Here is a 23,039-nt window from a genome sequence, read left to right as displayed (position 1 = left end):
CTTCCTGTCTCATTAATAAACGGTTTTTGTGTGGTTGAATACAGGTTGTATCAGCTCTCCAAAGCAGGAAAGCTGTGCGTTCCAGCCATGAACGTCAACGACTCAGTCACCAAACAGAAGTTCGACAACCTTTACTGCTGCAGGGAGTCCATCTTAGACGGGTGTGTGGAAAAAAAACCAAACGCTTTATTTGATCAGAAGTAGCCACGTGTGTTTCAGTCAGCTAACAACGTTTCTGTCTCCAGCTTGAAGAGGACCACGGACGTCATGTTTGGAGGCAAACAGGTGGTGGTGTGTGGATACGGAGAGGTGAGGCCCTGAAATCCAAACTGGAGAGTGGACACTTTTTATAAATAAATACTTTTAGTGTTTTATACTGAAGATTTGACACTTGAAGTATAAATAAATTTTGTAGTTTTTCTCATTAAGTGTTCTCTGCTATAAATTTGAGTCCAGATTGTTTTTTTAAAGGTGTTTGAAGCGTACAGATAACAAAACCCCGACAATCGTACAACCGTTTACTTTAAATTTATGTTTCGCCATTTAATGGTTCAAACATTGACAGGAAAAAAAAGAAAATCTGAGTCTGCTGAGTCGAAAATGCAAACTTCAGAAGTGACGAAATGAATGCTTCTCTTATGTTTGCTTTCGTGCCAGCTGTCATAATTATCCTGGGCTTCAAATCATTAAATCACAACAGTAACAGAACAATGTGAGGTCTCCCTGCAGGGGTTTAGGCTTTCAGAGAAAACACTAGTCTAAAAGGTTTAAATAATTTTATTAGACACTGTATTTGTTTAAAAAGTTGGAACAATCCAGCTGGTTGGACCAACAAGGGATGTATATGTATTTATTTTGTGCACTTATCTGCAGGAATCTGAGCCCATCAGTACCTGGAGTCCAGTTCCAAACTGGTCCGTAACGTAATTATCGAGGTTCTGGTTTAGAATCGGGGCTGAAGTGTAAATGAAGGGTTGGACTACATGGCCTAGAATGATCAGAGGAACGCTATTTGTGGAGATATTTGTGTCCTGTGTTGGCAAATTGAGTCACAACGAGGATTTTTTTTAAATTTTCCGTCTGAAAAGCTTCAGGATGATCCGTAGTTTGTTGAAATGTGGTGATTTGTCTCCTGGTTTCAACTGGTTTTTGTTTACGAGAGTGCAGGTTCGTAAACTCTGGAGGGACGCCGTCAAGAATTCCAGCTCTGGATTTAAATTTTACGTTGCTCTTGATTCCTGTTTTCCATCGTCAGGTTGGGAAAGGCTGCTGCGCTGCCCTCAAAGCCATGGGCTCCATCGTCTACGTCACAGAGATCGACCCCATCTGCGCCTTGCAGGCCTGGTGAGGTTATTTTAAAATGCCATTTATGCTGTCGGAGTTGGATTAATCTGACTTACTTGTGTTTTTTTCCCCGCAGCATGGACGGCTTCAGGCTGGTGAAACTCAACGAGGTCATCAGACAAGTGGACATCGTCATCACCTGCACCGGTTGGTTTCTCCACATCCTTGATAAGTATTTGTTTGCTGATCATCTCTTACCAGCTGTGCAGGACTGAACACAATCCTCTCCTTGGACTGCTTAAAGAAATGCAGCACCCACACACAAACGACTTGTATTTTGATCATCGTAAGGGTACGAGGCCTTCGGGTTTTCTGCTGCGGTTCGTTTCTGGTGACCAGCAGCGATTCGGTGGTGGTAATCACTCCGTGGCAGTTCCTAATCAAGTTCTGAGCCCAGCAGCCGCGGAGCTGAACTCTGAATTAGAGCGGAGAATTGCTTGTCCCAACTTTATTACCGGATGCTGCTGCCTTTGAGGCGACGCCGAAGAAAAGGTGACGTGGCGTCGCGTTTTGCCATAAAGGATGTTTAAAAGCCCCAATAAAGGTGGCTGCGGTCCAATGGTTGAACATGGAGGGGTAGCCATGTATTCTGACGGTAAAGCTGAGCTCACCTGTGACCTTAGTTTCCACTCCATAATCCTTTCAAAATAAAATATGATGGCAGAAAGACACTGGGGAGGCTTTTCTTTATATTGGAGGCGTGTGGGCAGTAGGAGCGGAAAAGCACTGCCACTACCAGGTGCTGGTGTCAAAAAAATGTGTGTAAACAAAAAATAAAATATGGCCGACGGTTGTGTTCTTCAAATTTGGCCATTTTTTGTAGACTTTGAATATTTGAAAAGTGACTCAAGTGATGCTCACTCATAACGACCCTATAAAATGGTTTTATTGGGCGTTTTTTTTTGGACCGAGCAGTTTTAAGGACCTACGTGTTTGCCTTCGCACTGCCAGGGGAACTCTGTGACTCGTTTACCATCAACGACAACGGAGGACATCGCCGTCGGAGCTGTGCGTTGTAGGCCTTCGGTTTTAATTTTCAAGCAGAGTTTGAAAAGAGCGCTTCGAGCGTTACCCAGAGATCAGCCTGCTTCGTGCCGCACTCCTTCAGAGGACGGCGACGGCAGATAAACGGCCTCTGCTTGAAGGAGCGTTCGGTTTCGCTCAGCTGATCAGGAGCTGAAAAGACCTGATAAATGTAGATCTAAGGACTGTTCAACCACAGCGCCACCGGTGGAAAAACCAAAACAAATGTCTACAGACACCTATTAACTATGATGAGCTGCAGTTACTAATTCAGAATCACCTTCTATGGGCTTCATTATTTAAGTTTGGTGACTAAATAATGGGGCTTCAATGAAATCAACATGTTTTTTTCTGTAGTTTTGTATTTTTGGTAGAACGTGTGGATCAGAAAGTGTTGGAAAGAGCCAGAAAGTGCAACACTAAATCACATTTTCTAATTAACTTTGCCCGAGTTCTCAGACGATTAATTACATCACGAGGGGCGCTCCTATTTTTCTCCGTCAGGCCCCAGACTGTGTGACGTCTTCTCACAGCCCCTTTCTTTCTGTCCTCTCTAAGACTGTCTCTGTGTGTCCCCCTCCTCCTCCGTCAGGCAATAAGAACGTGGTGGTGAGGGAGCACCTGGACCGCATGAAGAACAGCTGCATCGTCTGCAACATGGGGCACTCCAACACCGAGATCGACGTGGTCAGTCGGCCGCTGCGCCTGCTTATTTATTTACAAATGTCACAGCATAAATAATCGGCCTCGACAGGCGACCGGGCAGTGGTTGTTCACTGTTGTCACGGTAACTAAGAGCTTCCAGGTTGCAGCGAGGCGTCTGATTTATGAACTTTGATGGTCGAAACAGTATTTTATTATTATTTTTTGATTCAAAGTGGGAGAGAAGTTGCGATCAGGGAGTGCCGTCTCTTGACTTCAGAGTTCAGATTAAACGGTTTGGGACGGTTTCCTTGGCTTCTTTTTTACCGTCCGTCTGATCAGCCTGGGGTTGCATTTTCTCTTGCGTCCACGTCCTGCGAGGTTGGTTAGAGTCCCAGGAAGCTCCTTTTTTTTGAGAAGCTGCTCCAGTAGTCTTTACCTTTTAATGTAAATATCTATAATCTTCTTTCTGAGCTCCTCTAACACAACGATATCAAACTCCCCAGCAGCTGTTTGTTTCCAGGGGTCTCCAATCCTGGTCCTCGAGGGCCGCCATCCTGCATGTTTTCCTTGTTTCCCTGCTCCAACACACCTGATTCATGGTTAAATTACCTCTTCATGTTCTGCAGAAGCCTGTTAATCACCCACTGATTCAAATCAGGTGTGTTGGAGCAGAGAAACAAGTAAAACCTGCAGGATGGCGGCCCTCGAGGACCAGGATTGGAGACCACTGATTTAAATAGTCGAAACTAATTAATGTTTAAAACTTGACTATAATGCGAAGATTACTAGTCTCTTTAAAGGTCTTAATGAATTTATCCATACTATTTTAGCTAATCTTTGTAAAAGAAAGAAGAAATCAATAATTTACTCTGTGACATATTAAAGGCGTGCAGATATCCGTTAGACGGCTGCTTCTGAGCGCCGTTTCCACGAGCTGTAAGGGATCTGTAAATGATTGTTGGCGTTTTGTCTTTCAGGCAAGCCTGCGGACTCCTGAACTCACCTGGGAGAGGGTGCGCTCGCAGGTGGACCACGTCATCTGGCCCGACGGCAAGAGGATAGTCCTGCTGGCAGAGGTGAAAACGCACAAACATACCAACGCGATTAGCAAATTCACGACCGGCGCCCGAATGCAGCTGTGGATAAAAAGCAACACATTCTTATAAAACCTTAAAATGAGCTACGCTTTGTTTTTAAAAAAAAAGAGGACACGTGCTTCCTCAGCGGTGTGATTTTATGAGCTGTGGCAGAATGAGAGCAGTTCAGCCGAGGCCAGACGACCTGCCAAGCCTGTCGCCGTTCACGTCTCTGACGCCGTTTGATCTGCGGCGTCTTCGAGCCTTGACGCCCTCGTGTTTCCAAATGAACCTGCGCTGAAAACAGTCACTCATCCGAAGGAACTGAGCGTCACTTTATCACACAATCATTACTGCGTCGGACAGAAACCTGGTTTTAGTTAAATGCCTTTTTGAGCAAAACTTAGAAATATGAGTAAACGGAGGTGCAACTCATTACCTTTTGGAGTCGACTTGATTCAAGATGGCCGCCTGGGCAAACCCAGGAATGGCTGTAGCTCAGTCCGATCTGCAGATATGGAGCTAAAATTTGCTGAGACGTACTCTGAGATCTCGCCAGGTCGTGAACTCTGTTCTTTCTCAACACGAGATGACCTTATTAATTATGAACCGTTTTCTTCCTGAGTTCATTATTCATTCTTTTCTCTCCCCCCGCGTCCTGCGAGCGTTTCTCTGTCAGGATCCACAAAAGCGACTAACTTTTTACTTTGCTTTACCATCTTCTGTCACCAGGTTATTGTAGGGGGAACCAGCAGGTAAATTAGCTTGTATTTTTTCCGGTGTTATTAATAAAAAATGTTGTTTCTTCTCTCTGCAGGGCCGTCTGCTGAACCTCAGCTGCTCCACTGTGCCCACGTTTGTGCTTTCCATCACCGCCACGACCCAGGTACTTCATTCCGTCCGCTCGAGTTGTCGAACCACGGCGAAACAAGAAGTCGGTGTGTTCACGTGCTTGTTTTGTCTCCCAGGCTCTGGCTCTGATAGAACTCTACAACGCCCCCGAGGGACGCTACAAGCAGGATGTTTATCTGCTGCCCAAAAAGATGGGTAAGATGAACCTCGAGAACGATTTGTGCAAATGGTTAGTATCAGGGACGTTGCCACCAGCCAGAGATAAAGAGGAGGGATTAGACCAGAAGGCGAGCTGCGCTCATCTCTTCCTTTCAGTCCCGAGTCGAGTCCCCGGGAGGCGAATCGTTAACGGCGGAACGAACCCGTTTCTGTGCAGCTTGTCTGCCGTGCCGCTGGTTGCGTTTCCCGGCCGCCTGAGTGGCCGGGAGCGAAACCTGTTTGTTTAAAAAAAAAAAGGAAAAAGCTTAATGTAGGTCAGCCTGTCAGCGTCGGTCGGCTGCTTTCCACCGACACAAACATGAGAGCAGGAAGGGCTCGTGTGAGGAAAGGTGAACGAGGGGGAAAATCAGGTGAAATCCGCTCCTGCGACTTCCTGTTTCCTCTTTGAAACGACCAGCCAGGGAAGCTGGACATGTTTTTACACCCAGCTGGTAACGCTTTTGCCTGTCTGTCTGTTAGCAAAATATTTCATGACCCACTGAATGGATTTTAATGAAATTCTCAGGAAAAATCAATCATCAGGCGTTCTTCTACAACTGATTAACTTCAGCTCATTTTGAAATGACTAACTGACCGTAGCAAACAGAAATATTGCTCTAACTCAGTCAGGTTTACAGATTTTCAGCTAGAAACCGGTGTGGTAGTAGCTGAGAGTCTTTGTTTCAAACATTACCATTGACAACTGGTGTAAACTCCCCGTCTGTTAGCAAAATATCTCATGAACTGCGCGCCGGGTTTTAATGAAACGCTCACGAAGCAGTTACCAGATGAACGTCTACAACTCATTAACTTTTGGAGTCGATCCGATTCAAGATGGCCACCACAGCTGTGCGACCTCGGGTGACACAAAAATGGCTCCAGCTCAGTCAGCTGTACAGATGTGGAGCTAAAATGTGACGAGGTAGTAGCTGAGAGTCATTCACATCTGCCACGCGTGCTCCGAGTGTAATTTAGCAAAATATTTTTTAGCCGTTTTGACCGAAACAGCCGTCGTTTCTCACTGCATCGCCCGGCCTTGAATCTTCCGTCTCGTTTGCCTTCCAGATGAGTACGTGGCAAGCTTACACCTCCCCACGTTTGACGCGCACCTGACAGAGCTGAGCGACGAGCAGGCCAAGTACCTGGGACTGAACAAGAACGGCCCCTTCAAGCCAAACTACTACAGGTACTAACACGAGCCGAACGCTGGGGGGGGGGCACGTCGGTCCGCTTTAACCTTCTTGTTTTTCCCCCTTAAGGTATTAAACCAGTGTAAGGGGGAGAGGGGCTAGCTGAGGAGATGTCAGAACTCCAGAAATCGCACACACACGGGGAGGAGGAGGAAGAGGAGGACAGGAGGAAGGACGAGCAGAACGGTCAACACACCTGCATTACATCTGGAGCGAAGGGGAGGAGGGGCCTCGGTTTTCCCTTCATCCGCGGGACTCGTTTTATTTATTCACAGCCGACCACAGTAATATTTAAAAAAACAAACTACACCGCTCCTGCCGTTCGCAACAAACTATTTCCTGTTTGTTTTTTTTTTTGTTCTTTCACCTCCTGAAAGCTCAGCTCAGCTTTGCTTCCAGCTCCGTTTTGTCGTCACCCTTCTGCTCCGTCGCTCGTCGGTGTGTCGACGCGTTCGTAAATCCTCCATCCCTCCTTCTCTTTGCCATGTTTTTTTTATTTTTTAATCTGCTTTAAGATGAAAGAAAACAGGCGCTATACACAAAACGTTGATTTAAAAAAAAAAAAAAAAAGTGAGTGAATGAAAGTTTAGTGACGGACAGTTTTTTTTTTTTTTTCTGTTTTATTTTGTTGGTCGACGTCTTTCTTTTTTACCTGATTTTATTTTATTGTGTACAAATTTTCAGAAGGGGGAGGGGTAGATTTAGTGGACGGGGTCCTCAGGGTCCAATCATATCTTTGTATTTTATTTCAGTGCGATTCGCTTCGTTCCTAAACGTTTTACTTTCAGAAGAATTGACTCCGTTTTGATTGGCTGCTTCTTTCTCAGCTCCCAGCTGCTCAAACAAGCCAGTGTTGAAACGAATAAAAGTATTTTTTTTTATTTCCTCCTTTCCTTTTTCCAAGAATAATGTATAAGAAGCATGGCAGATTGTCAAATCATTACAAAGGTATACTGTATATTTAGATATTTATATAGAATTTAAGATTATTTTCTATCTTTTACTTGTTTTTTTTGCGCCATCTAATATTATTACTTTTGACCGAATCGCCACAGATAAGCAATTAACTGTCCTGATGATTTGTGTAATAAATGTACTCAAACCCTCCTGTTTGAATACTGTGACGGAGTATTTACATGAAGAAAAATGGCGTCGCCAGGCCGGCGCTGAGGCCAGTTTCCTTTTTTCAGGTTCTCAATGAGAAGTATGGTGCTGCTTTACTGTACTGACCCTCATTAACACAAGACGGTGGTGCTGACAGTTGCAGTCGGACGTTTACATAAACGCACGACGGGTTTAATCATTTTGGGCTTTTAATAATAGTCCAGGTACCGGCAGAATTGGTAGTTTTGGTCGGTTTCCTGCGGTCGGCGCTTGGGGAACGCCCTTCCGGGAGCTTACGGTTGGCTTGTTTCGTCCAATCAGCGATCGGCTCTGATGGGCGTTTCGGATCATCGTCCTGATGGAAGACATGTTGGAGATGAAAACTTTAACTGTTCCATCAAGTTTGGGCAATGCACCGGGCCTACAGCACGACACCGCCACCACCGTGCTCCAGCAAACACACTTCCTGCCGTCTCGGCCGAATAACCTTTCTCCAGAAGGCGTCTGGCCTTCGAGTTGCTTTCGGATCCGGAACTTCTTTCTTGGTCAATGGTCTGGACTTATATAGCTCCCTTCTAACCAACCAGGCCTCTCAGAGCTCTTTACAACAATCCGTGTCCTCATTTATCCGTCCTCACATCCATCCAGCCTCTGCTGCAGAGCTAACCTGAATAAATCATCCTATAGAGTCTAATCAGGGCTTCTGATCACATTCATGCACCGATGGGACACATCGGAGGGAATTAGGGGTTCATCGTCCTACCCAGGGACACTTCAACATGTGGAACTGTCTCATTGGACGTCCTCTCAGTCCGGAGACATCAGCGTTCAGCAGTTTCCTTCGTGGTTCGATAAATGCCGTCGTTTAAATTGTACGACAAAGCTGAGCCAGTCCACAGTAAATTCAAGCTTGTCCTCCCATGTCTTGTTGTTCGATCCCTCCAGCAGGTCAATTAAATCCTTAAAAGTCCCAAATTAATGAGTGAGTTTATGGAAACATCTGACTGCAACTGGAAGTAACTCGTCTCAGAAGTTGTCTTTTATTTCAAACTTCTTTTCGTCTCTTTCCAAGAAGCGTAATCGTCTTCACCTCCGTAGATCGGTCTTTGTTGTGAATTTTACATCCACTGTAGAGGTTAGAACGCCGCTGCCGCCGCTGCTGCTCCGCAGATTTAACGGCTTCAATCCACATCCGGGACCACCCCGTGCTGGAAAACTCCCTTTTTATTTTTTAAAATCAAGCTACGTTTTGTTCTGGTTTACCTTCTGAGTAGAACGTTTCTCATCTCGTCCCGTTTACCGTGCAAATACTCGCGCAGTGTTACGTTTTTATTTGAAGGTCGAAACTGGTGGGGGTAAAAAAAAAAAAAAAGAGTAAAGTTTTCAGAAACATGTTCTTGAAAAGACAAAAAACAGTCGGTGTTTCCGTTCCCGTCTTTTTGTGCCGTCTTCGATCTTATTTTTCCCCCTTTTCTATACGTTTAAAAATAAACCGAGGAATCCGAGTCGATTACAGGTATTCGTCGTCTTCGTCCACATCTGTTTTTTACTTTTTTTTTCTTGAAATCTTGTGGCTTTGGTTAACAGCTGCCTCAGGATCCTGGCCTGTGCGTCGGGAGGAGCTTCTCAGTCGTTTCGCGTCGTTAGGCGAAGGGAAGACACCAGCATCGCGAACGAGACGCGCAGGTTAGGAAGGTGAACTCGAGTCCTGTATTTACCGACCTGAATCCTCCAAACCGGCTAAATTCTCAATCGTCAAAACGGGGGAAAAAAAAAAAAAATCAGATATTGAAAGTGATCATGTTAGATGATGAGCAATAATCTGTAATAATATGAATAATAATAAAGAAAAATGTAAAAAGTGTGACCAGTTTGTGTGGATTTTATTTGGCGTGAAGCTTTCTGAGTTTCCTTGTGTCGTAAATAAAGTAGATGATTTAATTTCCCTGCCTCTCCTGGGGGGCTTCAGACTACAGGAAGCTTTAACGGTCCGCTTCCAAAAGGCGAATTTGGACGATTTTATCTCAGGAGCCACTGGAATAAAACCCTCGTCTACAACCATCGTTTCTCAACACGAGGATCTAAAACGCCGGCCTCGAAGGCGGTGAGTGGTAAATTTTTCGTTATTCCCCTTAAATGTAGGGGGAAAAAATGATGAAATTATGAATTTTGCGTCCAAATTTCCACCATTCTTTTGTCTAAAACACAAATGAGCTACAATAGGTTCAAGCTGAGTGGCCAAACATCACTGATGGAAGCTGGGTAAGTTTCTTTATATTCTATATATCCTCTGTTTTCTGAATATTCATTAAAGTAGTTTAGATCTTTTGAAGTGATGTTTGGGAAGGTTATAAGCAGTCAATATCTTACCTGTTGTAGATGGTGCTTTTAACGGCCTCCATTTGAAGAACAAGCTTAAAGATGTCAAAATATGTGACTTTTTTTCAGTGTTATTTTGAATTTTTAGGCTTATAACAGAGTTTCTGCATCATTAAATGATTGTTTGGAGGTTAATGTAACAAACTCATCAGGGTTTTTGTAAAAATTGCGTTTGAAAACAAAAAAAATATCAACTCGTTTCATTCAATCTGATCTCAGCCCCCAACTTCAGCTTTAACCACCATGAAACAATGACTTCCTCCCCAGGATGACTCTCCGTCTGTCGGCTCGTCCTCGCAGCTTTTAGTCGTTTCCTTTCAGAAGAAGAAGAACTTCACCTTTTCTCTTCCCACCTGTTGTCCATCGTTCTGCCTCTGACTCCGTTCACATCCAGGGATGATTTTACCGACTCGGTATCCGTCAGACTGTCTGAAGTGAACTCGTCAATGTTCGAATGTAAACAAACGGCTTGTAATTGTTGCCAATAAAACCTGACGTTAACTTGTTTATTTCAAATTATGAAGAACTAACAGTGAATGATGCATATGTAGTGGTTATTTTTTATCATAAATGAAACAAATACAAAAACGTTAATATAAGAAACATTGAAAAATCACATATTTTGACAGCTAATGTATATGGTAAAGGGCGTGCACTTGTGTAGCGCTTTAGCTAGTCTAAAGTGCTTCACACTACATTTACCCATTTATCCACTGACGGCGATAAGCTACATTATAGCCACTGCTGCCCTGGCGCGGGCTGGAGGAAGTGTGGCTGCCATTGCACCGGCGCCACCAAGTAGGCAAGGAGGCAAGTGAAGTGTCCTGCCCAAGGACACAAAGGCTGAGATGGACAAAGCAGGGGGCTGGAACCGGCAACCTTTCAATTACAGGATGAACCCTTACCTCCTGAGCCACTGCCGCCCCAAATGGAAGTCAGAATTACAGTTCATACCCTAATAGAACCCTTAAAATGCAGGAGCTTAAGGGGGGCTTAGCCCCCCTGGGTCCCCCACCACAGCACCGCCCCTGGACCTCAATAAGGGGACCTCATATCCTGCTAAAAAGGTCCACTTTTCCTAAAAAAAATAACTCCCTCACTCAAAAAATCCTGGCTACAGACATGATTGCGTCCTTACTCCGTGTTTGTCCCTTTCTGGCTTCCGTAGTCCATTTGTGAAGTGAACTTTTTGGGGTTTAAAATGTTTGTTTGTTGTTTTTGTAGATAAAGTAACATAAAACAACAATGAAATTGAGAATTAGTTTGTCATTGAACCTAACTGTTGTTATTGTGTACACTGACACCATTTTTGTTTTTTGTTTTTTGGCACCGTGGGGTCAAGTCCACGCGCCTCTCCGCTGTCTGCCTTTAACCCCGCCCACTCGGGACGCGCGGGGACAGGGAATGAAACACATTTAGGGAGGAGGAGGAGGAGGAAGAGGAGGAGGAGACCCTCAGCTCGGCTCTGTGGAGCGGAGCTGCGGACCGGCATGCACCAACTACACCCGCCCAGGAGGAGGTGAGCCGGGCCGGGCCGAGCGCGCAGACATGCAGGCGGAGGACATGGAGGTCCCCGTCATCAACAACCTGAACGACGGCGGGGACAGGCAGAGACCGAAGGGGAAAGATGCGTTCAAGGACCTGCAGAAGGAGTCGGAGGTATGCGCTGCTGCTGCTGGTGTGTGTGTGTGTGTGTGTGTGTGTGTGTGTTGTTGCTGGGGAGCTTTCAGATCAGCTGAATGTCCTCTCCATGCGGTGTCTTGGCTCGAAAGCATGCGGGCAGACAGCGAGGTGTTATTTTGGCTGCCGAGTCCTAAAAATAAACCCCGGATAATCCTCCAGCGGTGCCGAGTGCAGGTGGAGAAATGCGGCTCAGTCTGAGCCCCGATATTCATGCATTCATTGCTCTAAATTATTACCCCATTATCATATTTGTGTCCACTGGAGGTGGACGATACTGCAAAAAAAAAAGGTTTTTAATAAGATACCGAGTAAATGCATCGATACCGATCACATATCGATACTTATGTTAAATCTGAATCAAATTTTATTACCTTCACGTGTTTTTTTAATTTTTTTTTTAGATTTTTATCTCTTTGTAAAATTGTATAAAACCCTGGAAATAATTTTGGCAAAGTTTAAAGGTATTTTATTATCATAATAAAACTTTTTTTCTGTAATACACAAAATGCTTAAAAACCCTTGCTTAAGAACAAATTGAACAAGTGTTCTGAAACTATAATTCAATTTTTTTAAAATTCTCCCTTCATAGAAACTAAACTTTAAGTATTGATCTTATTGCACAGATATCGACATCGATATCGATATTATCGACATTTGGATCGATTCAGAAGCCCCAAAATGTCAACATTAACTCTAATAGTTTAAGATAAGAAAATAAATTGCTGTTTCCTGCTGCAGGGGTCGCCACAGTCAGCGACCTGGGCTCGAACTGGCAGCCTCAGGGTTATGACACCGAGGCAGTGACTGCTGATCCACCGCGACCCCCTACAGTTAGATCTATGAGCTGTTTAAAAGACATCCAAGATCAAAAGAAACGTTAAAGCTGTCACCATGGTAACCACGCACCTGTATCCACCACTCCCAGTCAATGACAGGCAGACAAAAGAAAAATGCACACTAAAAAGTAAGCCTCGAACAAAGAGTCGCTGTGCGAAAACTGTAAGTCGGATTTTGAAAGTTCTCGAACCGTGAGCATCAGAAAGGTCTGCTGAGTTTTATATGAGAGATGTGACGAGTTTTAAAAAGACTTCAGGTATAAATAATTAATTCTCTCATCTCCTGGTGCAGAGATGACATGGAACTGTTTTGTTTGGCTTGTTGTTGCCTGACGCTCTGTTGATCCCGACTTGGTTTTTGGTGTGTATTTATAAATGTGAGCGGCGGACAGCTGACTCAGTCCTTATTTACGGACCTGGGTTGGGCCCCTGGAGGGGTGTGTGTGTGTGGGGGGCTGTTCTAAGGGTTAAATACAGCTTACACTCAGCTTGAAGTGATGTCTTGTAGTATTCGCTGGTGTAAAATCTATATTAGACTGTTTTGTCTTTTTGTCCCATGTAGCACCCATGCATGCATGTCCCATAAAGGATTTGGCTCTTGTTTATTCTGCAGCGTTCTCCTACTTTTATTTAGGCGTCCTGATGTGTCTCGCAGAACCTGTTTCTTTGTAAATAAGCGAAGAATCCGTTTCCTTGTGGCGAGCTCGTCAGAGGTGTGTTTTGGCTCCAGCTTGGCCTCCAACTTCTTGAAATTAATCCCTCCTCGCCGTCAAGGTTTGCCGTTTTTCTCCCTTCTTGTTCACAGGGATTTTAAACGCGAGTTGCGTTCAGCCGTGCGCCAATCGAACCAACCCGTCCACGGAGGGCTAATCCCCTCTGAAATGAGGCCCGAGCCGACTCTTTATTTGTCTCCTCGCCTCCAGCAGACCGCTTCGGTCCTGACAAGGTTCAGTTGGGCTGATTAAAGCAGGAGCTGCGTCTCTGTAACGACCGGCGAGGATCCGAGACAAAATATGCAAATGGTTAATCAGCTGCGGCGGCCAATCATACCCTGAAACTCCACTCGTCAGTTTATCAGAGTCATCTCTCGGCATCAGAGTCGGCGGGTAAACAACGTGTGTTTCTGTTCTCGTCTTCTTTTTTCCTGTCCCCCGCAGAGCTCCATGGAGTCTCCAAACCTGGAGTTCGAGTACGGAGACGCAGACACGCTCTCCACCGAGCTCTCAGGTAGGACCGTTCGCCTCTCCAGCCCAGATTTTGTTTTTTATTCTTTCTTACGTTCAGGTCGGGAAGCTGGTCCTCCTGGTGAGCTCTGCCAGAGCCTCTGAGTCACCCCGACGAACGGACAGAAGCGTCTCTGTAGTGACAGCTCCTCGAGGTCAAAGTATGATGACTGAGCTGAGAGGAGGAGGAGGAGGAGGAGGAAGAGGAGCTGAATGCGACAGCTGCTTAGATCAGATTCACAGATCAGATGGGAGTTTAAATCTTTCCTTCTGTTCTGTTACTTCCCCCCGTCCCAGCATCCTCCTCTGTCACACCAACCTCCTTCCTTATCTCCATGAACCTCCTCCTTGCTCTTTGCCTCCTCCTCCTCCTCCCTGGCAGCTCCACAGTCGACCTCGTCTGTCCAAAATATCCACCATCCTTCCTCCGCTCGTGTCCGAACCATCTCAGCCGTACGACTCTAACTTTGTCTCCAAACCGCTCAAACTGAGCCGTACTGAACATACTAAGACGACAACGGTTGGTTAGCTGTGGCGGCCATCTTGAATTGGACTGACTCTAAATCTTTAATGGGTTTTTGATGAACAGCCAGTGTTTACTTTGGGAGAGTTTCACTAAAATCTGCCCAGTTGGTGGTTCTCAAACTTGTATTGAGTTGTTTTCATTTCCATCTTTAATGCAGTGAAATTAGACTCCGTGCAGCCATTAGTACTGAGCGCCTATAAAGTTATATTTGGTGGGTTTTTGCGCACAGATTGGAGTTTTGTCATTTTGTTTTATTCCTTATTCCAGAGGCTGATGAAGCACTCTGCTTTTATTGTTCTATTTGATTAATCTTTATTTAAAAAAAAGGAAATTCACGTCATGAGAAGTTTGGGAACCACTGGTGGAGTGGTTTGAGATATTTTGCTAACAGACATTATTGACTCTAGTGTCGTGAATCAGCTCAGCAGCCATGCAGTTGACTGAGTTGTATCCATTTTTGAGTTTGCTGAGGTCGCTTCGATGTGGCAATCCATCCGCCGCCCCTCAGGTTCTGGCAGCTACGACCTGAACTGCTCTGAACTTGGACTAAAACGTTACAAGATTCGTTTTATTTATCTGTTTCTTTCCGTTTCGACCTTAGAGCTCTACAGTTACACCGAGGAACCAGAGTTCGCCCTGAACAGAGACTACTTCGAGGAGGACTTCAGGAACCACGGTAACGTATGGGTTTGTGTTTACCTATTAGCAAGGCTGCACGATGTATCGAAAATGTAGTTTCACTCCAATATCGATGGGAACAACATCAGTAAATCACAGGCATGGACTGCAAATATCGTCTTTCCAATATTCAGCTATACTTATGGAGGTTTTCCTAATCTTGTCAGCCTTCTAAGTGTTTTACTGATTCATAGGAAAAGACTATAAAAACTGTGGTTTTTACAGTGGTGCGTACAATGTGGTCGCTGCTGCCTGTTGTTGCTCCTAATCACAGTAACCTTCCCCGTTTCTTCAGCAGCGTGGCGCCTGTTGGCTGTTAGATTGATAATAGAGCCCTTAAGTGATACACTCAAGGTCAGCAAGACTATACATTTCCTAAAACCCATGGCAACATGTTGGTTTCCAAGAACAACGCTGTTTTTTTCCCATGAAACCATCACTGACATCAGTCTGACAGTGGCTCAGGCTTTAATATTTTTATTTATACAGTCATGGGGGGGGGAATGACGCTGTCTTTTATGTAAAAAATGATTCGATTCTAAAATTATTCAAATCTAACTCCAGGTGAACAAAAAATCAGACCAGATTCCACCGTGTCATTATTTACTTAACGAAAATGGAGCCAAAAGTTGGAAAACTTGTGTAAGAACCCAGCATATCTGTAAAAAACAAGGTGGAAGGGTGATGATATGGGCTCTTTTTTATAAATTTATCTGTATAACAAAATATTCTGGATTAAAGTCTAAAGCCATCTGTCCAACACCTAAAGCTTGGTCCGATCCGGGTCATGAAACAAGACGATGGTCCTGCTTTAGTTGTCAACCTAATTTGTTTTTCAGCTTTATTATTTTAGCTTTGTTTTTGTTTCACAGATAGTGACATTTGTTGTTTTTTTTTTTACCCTTGAGGTTAGATTTGAATGTTTTTAGAACCTTCTATCATTTCGCCTACGTCCCGATACTTAAAACCCCAAATTTGGAAGTTGTTTACTTTTTTCTTTTTCAGTATTTTGTTACAATAAATTCCGCTTTTTTTTCTTTTTTGTTCCCACGAATGAGAAAAACTGTGTAGAATGTCTCAAAAATGTGGCAAAATCAACAAGCTGGGGTAGTTGTTTTTTGTTTTTTTTCTGTCTTTTTGCAACAACAAATGGTGCCGGCAGGTTCGAATCCCACCGCTGCCACCATCTTATGTGGCAAAAGAAATGTCCGGGAAAAGAATCTGTATAACCCGAGATTGTTGGAGAGTGTCTTTTTGAACAAAGCTTATCAGTGAGACATAACGAGGCCATCAGTCGTGTCATAACTGGAAATTCGTGTCACTTTGACAGCAGAATGACGTCTCAAAATGTAAACAGATGATTCCGTTACCTCCTAATGAGGACGTCTCAGGAGACCTTTCAGTGGGTCTCGTTTTTCCACAACGGAGAACAAACAAGAAGGCGGAAAAGTCTCGGGCTGTTTGTTTAGAAATGAAAAGCCTTCATCGTTTGAAGCGGCGAGAAACGAGACCCTCTTTGTGCCGCCTCCTCCCCGAGGTACGGGATCGTAAACAGCCGGATTAGACGAGGAGCTCTCGGCCTGCTGTTGTGCAGAGATAGAGCACAGATCTGCCTCTCTGCGTCGTCCCCTTCATGTGTGTGTGTGTGTGTGGGGGGGGTTGGCGGAGGGTGGGCTTCCTGCTTGACTCGTGCTCTTTGTGTTTGTACAGTAAGTGAGGGGCACAGACAGCGCGCTCGTCAGTCTTTTGTGTTGCTTTCCTATAAATCCCCAGCGAGTCACTCACAGAAATTACAACATTTGTCTCGTCTGCTTTGAGCTCTCCACTCGAAGCAAGGATTATTCGTCTGCAGATGATTGGAAAGCTTCGTTTTCCTACGATTAGAGATGTCAAGGTGTCCCCAGTGGAGTCACTGATGATGGTGAAGCTTGATGTCTGTTTCCATCCGCTTAATCAGATGAAGAGTCTGAGAATAGAAGGCGATCAAAAATCAGCCTGAATCTTTTGGCAGGCACAGCAGGCTATTTTTATTACAACGTAGAAGTTCTCTTTTTGTCAGCTATTGTATCTGTCACTCCTGATTTCAGCTGCGTTCAGAGCTAACAAATGCATATCACCAGTTATGTTGAGAAACTATAAGAGTTGAATCCATTTCGGGTCAAACCTTGAAAATAACATTACGCACGATCACTTAGCAGCTACTTCCACACCATAATTCAGCTCAGTATCTGTAAAACTGATGGAATCTAAGCCAACGTTGAGCTTTTCTGAGGTCAGACTCCATCGGTTAAGGATGAAGTTTTGAACAGAGACCCCCAGCTGACCATAACCGGGCGCCGTGTTGGTGTTTCCTCCCCGCAGCTCGAGGCAGGAGGTGGACGGAGCTGAGGGCGGAGGAGCAGAGGGCGTATGTGATGAGGCTGCTGGACGCGCTGGAGGTGACGGACAGGGACAAGAGGCTGAAGGTGGCCAGGGCCATCCTCTACCTGGCTCAGGGTGTGTGGCGGGGTTTCCGGTTTAGGAGCGTCCCTTCAGTCGAACGAAATGAAAAACACACGCCTATAAAATGCACTTTGTTTTCTTTTGGATGCAGGTGTGTTCGATGAGTGCGACACAGAGGTGGACGTGCTCCACTGGTCCAGACACAACATCTTCCTCCTCTACGACATGGGCCTCTTCACGGCGCTGCTGGAGCTGCTCAGCATGGAGATCGAGTGAGTTTCGGCTACTTCTGTCCACATCACTGACCCAAAACTAAAACTGTCTTTACTGCAAAACAAAACAAAACAACTGACTGCTGAAGGAGCTGAAACTGAGCGGTTAAAGTTAAATCAAGCAACACGGAAGTTCCAAACGAGCAGAACGGTAGCTAAACGCTAAAATTTGTAATATAGTGACCAATAGCTAAAATTGGCAAAAGAACTGCTAAAATCTAAAACTAGCAGAACAGTAGCTAATAGCTCAAAAATAAAACTAAAAGCTAAAACTAGAAAAAGTGCATTTTCTGCAGGAATGCTGGGTGCTGAATGAGTTAAACTGTTAGCTAAAACAGCAGAAGCTAAAAGCTAAAGCCAGCGAAGCTGTTGCTTAATTTGAAAATGAACAAGAGTAGCTAAAAGCTAAGACCCAGCAAAACGGCAGCTAAATGGCAGCTTAAAGCTAAAAGCTGAAATTAGCAGCATAGTAGCTAAATGCTAAAATTGGCAAAACAGTATCTAAAGGCAAAGAGCAGCGAAATAGTAGCTGGAGTTGAAACAAGCAGGACAGTACCTTAAAGCTAAAATTAGCAAAACTATGACCAGAGTCTTAAAGTGAAAATAAATATAATTACAGCTCAAAGCTAAAATGAGCAGAAGACGACAAAAATAGATCAAAGATGTTTTAGCAGATTTCAGAGAACGATGTTTTTAAAGGAACTGAGGAGATCTTTTTGTATTTCTGTGGCGGAGACTTTTGTAAATGAAGTAAAATAATTCAAAAACTCCAAAAGTTACAAAGACTTAGAGTCAGTACTGCCGGAGACAACACATCCGTTTGTTCCCGCGCCTCCCTGCCGCTGCCGGTGTCAGCCTCCTCCGGGATCTTCGTCGCTCCGTAAGCTGCCGTCTTCATCCCGGAACAGTGCGGCTCATCGTCAGCAGTCAGACAAACACACGAATGTTTGGAAAGTTAAAAGGCATCGTGTGTGTCTGCATGTTCCAGATGAGTGGTGTCCAATCCTGGTCCAGGAGGGCCACCATCCTGCATGTTTTATTTGTTTCTCTGCTCCAACACACCTGATTTAAATCAATGGGTGACTAACAGGCTTCTGCAGAACTTGAAGAGGTGATTTAACCACTGAATCAGGTGTGTTGGAGCAGAGAAACAAGGAAAACATACAGGATAGTGGCCCTCGAGGACCAGGATTGGACACCCCTGGTATAGATGATCATATTATCTCTGCTTTAATGAAGCAGATTTTGTGTTTGTGGCTGCCTTCTGGTTTGAAACGAATCATTAAAACAATGAAACTGTCCGCAGCAACAGCCAGGCGTGCAGCAGCGCGGTCAGGAAGCCGGCCATCTCTCTCGCAGACAGCACAGAGCTCAGGTGAGTCATTCTCCTCTTCCTCCTCTGCTTCACTCTGAGGAGAGTGAGCTTACTCTCTGTTAGTAAAATATCTCAGGAACCACTGGACAGATTCAAATAGTAGGCGCTGAATGCCGGTCAACAGCGAGTTGATCTTAGCAAACACAAAAACAGCCACAGATATAAAACTTATGGTGGTGGTAGCTGAATGTCATCTTCATCACCTGCTCCGGATGCGAGGAGATTGGGTCTGTTTCTGATACCGTTCTTTTAAAGTCGGGAATGATTTTGAAGCCCTTTTTTGTTTGGTCTTGGCCCATAAATTCACATCACAATCTACTAGATATTTGTTAAAAAGAAAAAAATCCATTTTGCTTCCTTTTGATTTGGCCTCAGGTCCCAATGAAGATGAGTTCACGTTCTTATCTGAGCTACAGTCTAATGAAGGTTTGTTATGACCATCAAACATAAGGTTATCTATATTTTAAGTCACCGTTCCTATCTTAACAAACTACATATACACGGCTCTAAGAAATAAATAAATAAAAAGAGTGAGCATAATAATCCAATTAACTTCCTTTGGGTTGTGTTGGTGTTCTGTAAAAAACAGCACCCGTGTCAGGAAGGACAAAAAGGACGTGTTGTCAGGCGTAACGCTGGCCTGCCCGTCAGGGTGCCTGTTTTTTAATCAGTTTAATGCGCTCAGCAGGAGTGGGGCTCTTCCCGATATGATTGGATGTGATTATAAAACGATTATCGATGCATTTTGAATGCCTTGAAACTTAAACAGTCGTCTTTATTTTGCATAAATAAACACTGATTTACGTGTTGCCCAGTAAAAGACGTTGCTGGTGTAGATTCTCAGTCATCCAGGACACGGTGAATCCATTTTAACCTTTTTTTTTTTTTGGAATAACTTGTGTCAAAAATCCCGTTAATCACCGGCTGCTGACCAAGAATTAGCATAGATGCTAACTTAACATTGAAAACGCCATAGAAAAGCTAACAGGATTAGCATCGTGAAATCTATACACAAATCAACGAGTCAGTCATTCTGTGGTGATTTCAGCTGTTATTTACAGGCGTGTATCCTTCAGGGTTTAGCAAAGAAAAGATGCATCGGCTTCATTCCAGCGTGTTTCTACTACAGGAAGCTACGGTAACTCTACTGGGACAATCCGTACCGCGCAGCAGCTACTCTGCTGAGACTCTTAACAGATGAACAGAATTGATTTGTGACATTTGGAAATCGATTCTGAATCCTCCTCGTCTGTGGTGCGCCTAAGAATAGATTTGGCCTCCCTGACTTCCGCTTCTGTTTGCTTTCCCGGCAGAGTGTTACTGAGCATCATGTACCTGATGGTGGAGACGATCAGAGTTCAAACAGAAGACGATCGACCGGAGTGGAGAGCAGCCAGAGAGGCCTTTAAGAAAGAGCTAGGTGTGTGTACGAGTGTGTGTGTGTGTGTGTGTGTGTGCGGTTTCCACAAGTGTCTGTTGGTGCCAGTAACTCGGATCCACAAACATTCCTGAAAACTCCCCAGGTTCCCCTCTTTACAACGAAGAGCCCTTCGCTCTGCTCCTCTTCACCATGGTGACCAAGTTCTGCAGCATGAACGCGCCACACTTCCCCATGAAGAAGGTCCTGCTGCTGCTATGGAAAACCATCCTGGTTAGTTTGAATTAATCACCTAATTGATTGGACCGAAAACGTTCGCCTACAACCGACTGGCTTCTGAAGTCAGCTCGGGTAAAGATGGCCGCCACAGGTAACACAAATATTGCTGTAAAGCTGGGTTTATAGGTGACGAGTTGGACGTCCCCGTCTTCGTTCGCCTTAATGGCATTTATGAGATAATCAAACGGTTCAAAACTTGTGGAAGGAGGTTGCTGCTGCAGTCTGTAACAAGGCGTGTTTATAGACCCCAGAGGGAAAGAATATTGATGAATTACAACCAATAAAGTGATCCGCCATGAATCAGGCATTATTTCCTGTTATGGTTAACACAGAGTACAGTATCGCAGCCAGAAACAACAGTTCTTCCTTCTGAATGTGGGCGGTGCTGCGAGGAGCCATTTTTGGTGTGTGGCGACGGCAGTTTATTATCGTTTTTCACTCCATTTCCACCGGTTCTGTGGTATAATACCGCCTGTCTTTTCAGAGAATACTGCGCCGACGTAAGCGTCGAGTATATCGTATTTTCCGGACTATAAAAGCCTCGGTGTGTTTGGATTCAGAGCAGACAGACACCAACGAAGTTTTACAGTTTTTATTGTCACTAAATGGCTAAGAGAGACGCTAGCTCCCAGATCGGCACGCTCTTCGTGCAACAAGAGAGATCTCCGAACAGGTAAGACCTCCGGGGATAGTTGGCAGAAAAAGGGAGAAGGGAACAGGCTAACGGGAGAGTCCAGAGACGGGCGAAGGGTCAAAGCCGGGAGGTCAGAGAGCAGAAGACAAATCCAAATCGATACGAACCAAAAGGCGAAGTCCAGAGAGCAGAAACGAGGTCGTAAGCCAGGGATCAGAGTCAGAAGCGGTCTCAGGCAAGGATTGAGAGTCGAGGGTCAGGAACGAGGAATCAGGCATGGGCTTGGAGAAAACGCTGGACATCTACTTGGCGAATCGTAAGTAGTACCGTAATTAGGGCCAGGAACGTGTGAACAGGATCAGGCTGATTGCTGTGGCATGAAACTTATAATCCGGAGCGCCTTACATATGTAAGAAGTCGTGATGTTTTAGTACGACTTTGGTAAACCACAAAGCCGCAGCGCTTGCAGCATTAAGGCTCCGTTATAGTCGTGCTCTGAAGAGGTGGAGGCGTTTATGCTTGACGCTTACGTCGGTGCAGGATTCTCCGAAAAGACAGGGGGTCTGTTTTGTTTCGCCTAATGCGCCTTATAGTACAGGAAATACGGTAAATAGTACTTTGGATCGTGCCTCTGCTTGTGTTCCAGTTCACACTGGGGGGGTTCGAGGAGCTCCAGGAGATGAAGGTGCGAGGCCGGGAGCGCCTCCGCCTGCCCCCGCTCCCGGAGGACAGCATCAAGGTGGTCAGGGCCATGAGAGCAGCCTCGCCCCCGGCCTCCGCCATGGAGCTCATCGAACAGCAACAGCAGCAGAAGAGAGGCCGCCGCAGCCGCAGGGTACACGAAACGACACACACCGAGTCTGACTGCGACAGCTTCAGCTTTTACAGTACATTTATTTATTCACCTTTCTGTTTGCAAGAGGAATTTTCTTCCAACTCTTTGTTCGACGCATCGATAAACATTAAAGCTTTGCCTTAAATAGAACCCAACTTGAAAACGAGATTAAAAAATGCACGAATGATTAAAATCAAAGATCTAAAACGACACGCAGCCAAACACAAATGAGCAGCCAAACTGAAGTCATTCACACCCAAACCAAAACTTGCTGCTACATAAAAGAATTCTGAGTTAACGTCAACATTTACATGTTTCAAATCAAAATTATGTGTTCTTTGTAAGCAATCAGGGAAGTATTTTAACACTGACAGTTTTTTTTTTTCTTCTTAGAAGGTCCACGGTTGCTTCATGTTTTCCTCCAAAAACTCAACTAAGTCCAAGAAGTCTGCAGCACGATGATGATTTAGAGAAATTTGGAATTTGACAATTTAAGGCAAACACTCAACATTTGCGACAGCTCGCCACAAAGTCATGCATTTATGTATTTTCCAGCCAAAACATGACATTATACACAACCCCAAATCTGGAAAAAATAGAACACTTTGTAAAACGTAAATAAAAACGGAACGCAATGATCTGCAAATCTCATAAACCCATATTTTATTCACAATGGAAGACAGTAAACAAAATGTTTAAACTAAGAAATTGTACCATTTGTAGAATAAATAAGGTCATTTTGAATTTGACTGCATCAACACATCTTAAAACGTTGGACAGGACTGTGAGGACATCCAGGACCTGAGGAGAGCAGCTGCTGGAGGTTTTAGAGGGAAATGTTGTCCCGTTCTGGTCTGTAGAGGGTTCTAGCTGCTCTCCAGTCCTGGGTCTCTGTGGATTCTTTGTTTCATGATGCGTCAGATGTTTTCAGCTGGTGAGAGGTCTGGACTGCAGGCAGGTCAGTTCAGCTCCTGGACTCTTCTTCTATGAAGCCGTGCTGTTAGAACGGAGGCTGTTTGTGGTTTAACATCGTCCTGCTGAAATCTGCAAGACCTTCCCTGAAAAAG

General features: G+C 44.7%; 2 protein-coding genes across 4 annotated transcripts in view; both read left to right on the top strand.

Moving 5' to 3' along the window:
- ahcyl2b (adenosylhomocysteinase like 2b) overlaps positions 1-9,222 on the top strand; it is a 56,876-nt gene extending 47,654 nt beyond the window's left edge. The window contains exons 8-17 of one of the 2 annotated variants that reach the window (XM_017424892.3): positions 45-161; positions 246-309; positions 1,256-1,344; positions 1,421-1,491; positions 2,960-3,054; positions 3,990-4,088; positions 4,906-4,974; positions 5,057-5,135; positions 6,204-6,324; positions 6,398-9,222. In XM_017424892.3, coding sequence (XP_017280381.1) covers positions 45-161; positions 246-309; positions 1,256-1,344; positions 1,421-1,491; positions 2,960-3,054; positions 3,990-4,088; positions 4,906-4,974; positions 5,057-5,135; positions 6,204-6,324; positions 6,398-6,404 — 811 coding nt within the window. In that variant the 3' untranslated portion in view covers positions 6,405-9,222. Of the gene's footprint in view, positions 1-44; positions 162-245; positions 310-1,255; positions 1,345-1,420; positions 1,492-2,959; positions 3,055-3,989; positions 4,089-4,905; positions 4,975-5,056; positions 5,136-6,203; positions 6,332-6,397 lie in introns of those variants that run through there. The other variant, XM_017424893.3, reaches the window with a different exon arrangement.
- A 2,015-nt stretch (positions 9,223-11,237) lies between these two features.
- The window catches only part of strip2 (striatin interacting protein 2), a 32,492-nt gene continuing 20,690 nt past the window's right edge, over positions 11,238-23,039 (top strand). For both annotated transcript variants that reach the window (XM_017424856.3, XM_017424855.3), the window contains exons 1-9: positions 11,238-11,470; positions 13,488-13,557; positions 14,681-14,755; positions 17,119-17,253; positions 17,351-17,471; positions 18,778-18,846; positions 20,160-20,266; positions 20,370-20,497; positions 21,784-21,972. In XM_017424856.3, the coding sequence (XP_017280345.1) occupies positions 11,360-11,470; positions 13,488-13,557; positions 14,681-14,755; positions 17,119-17,253; positions 17,351-17,471; positions 18,778-18,846; positions 20,160-20,266; positions 20,370-20,497; positions 21,784-21,972 (1,005 nt within the window). In that variant the 5' untranslated portion in view covers positions 11,238-11,359. The remainder of the gene's footprint in view (positions 11,471-13,487; positions 13,558-14,680; positions 14,756-17,118; positions 17,254-17,350; positions 17,472-18,777; positions 18,847-20,159; positions 20,267-20,369; positions 20,498-21,783; positions 21,973-23,039) is intronic.

Source organism: Kryptolebias marmoratus, linkage group LG18 (genome assembly GCF_001649575.2).
Source record: "Kryptolebias marmoratus isolate JLee-2015 linkage group LG18, ASM164957v2, whole genome shotgun sequence".
NCBI classification, from domain to species: domain Eukaryota; kingdom Metazoa; phylum Chordata; class Actinopteri; order Cyprinodontiformes; family Rivulidae; genus Kryptolebias; species Kryptolebias marmoratus.
This window is presented reverse-complemented; position numbering and strand designations above follow the sequence as displayed.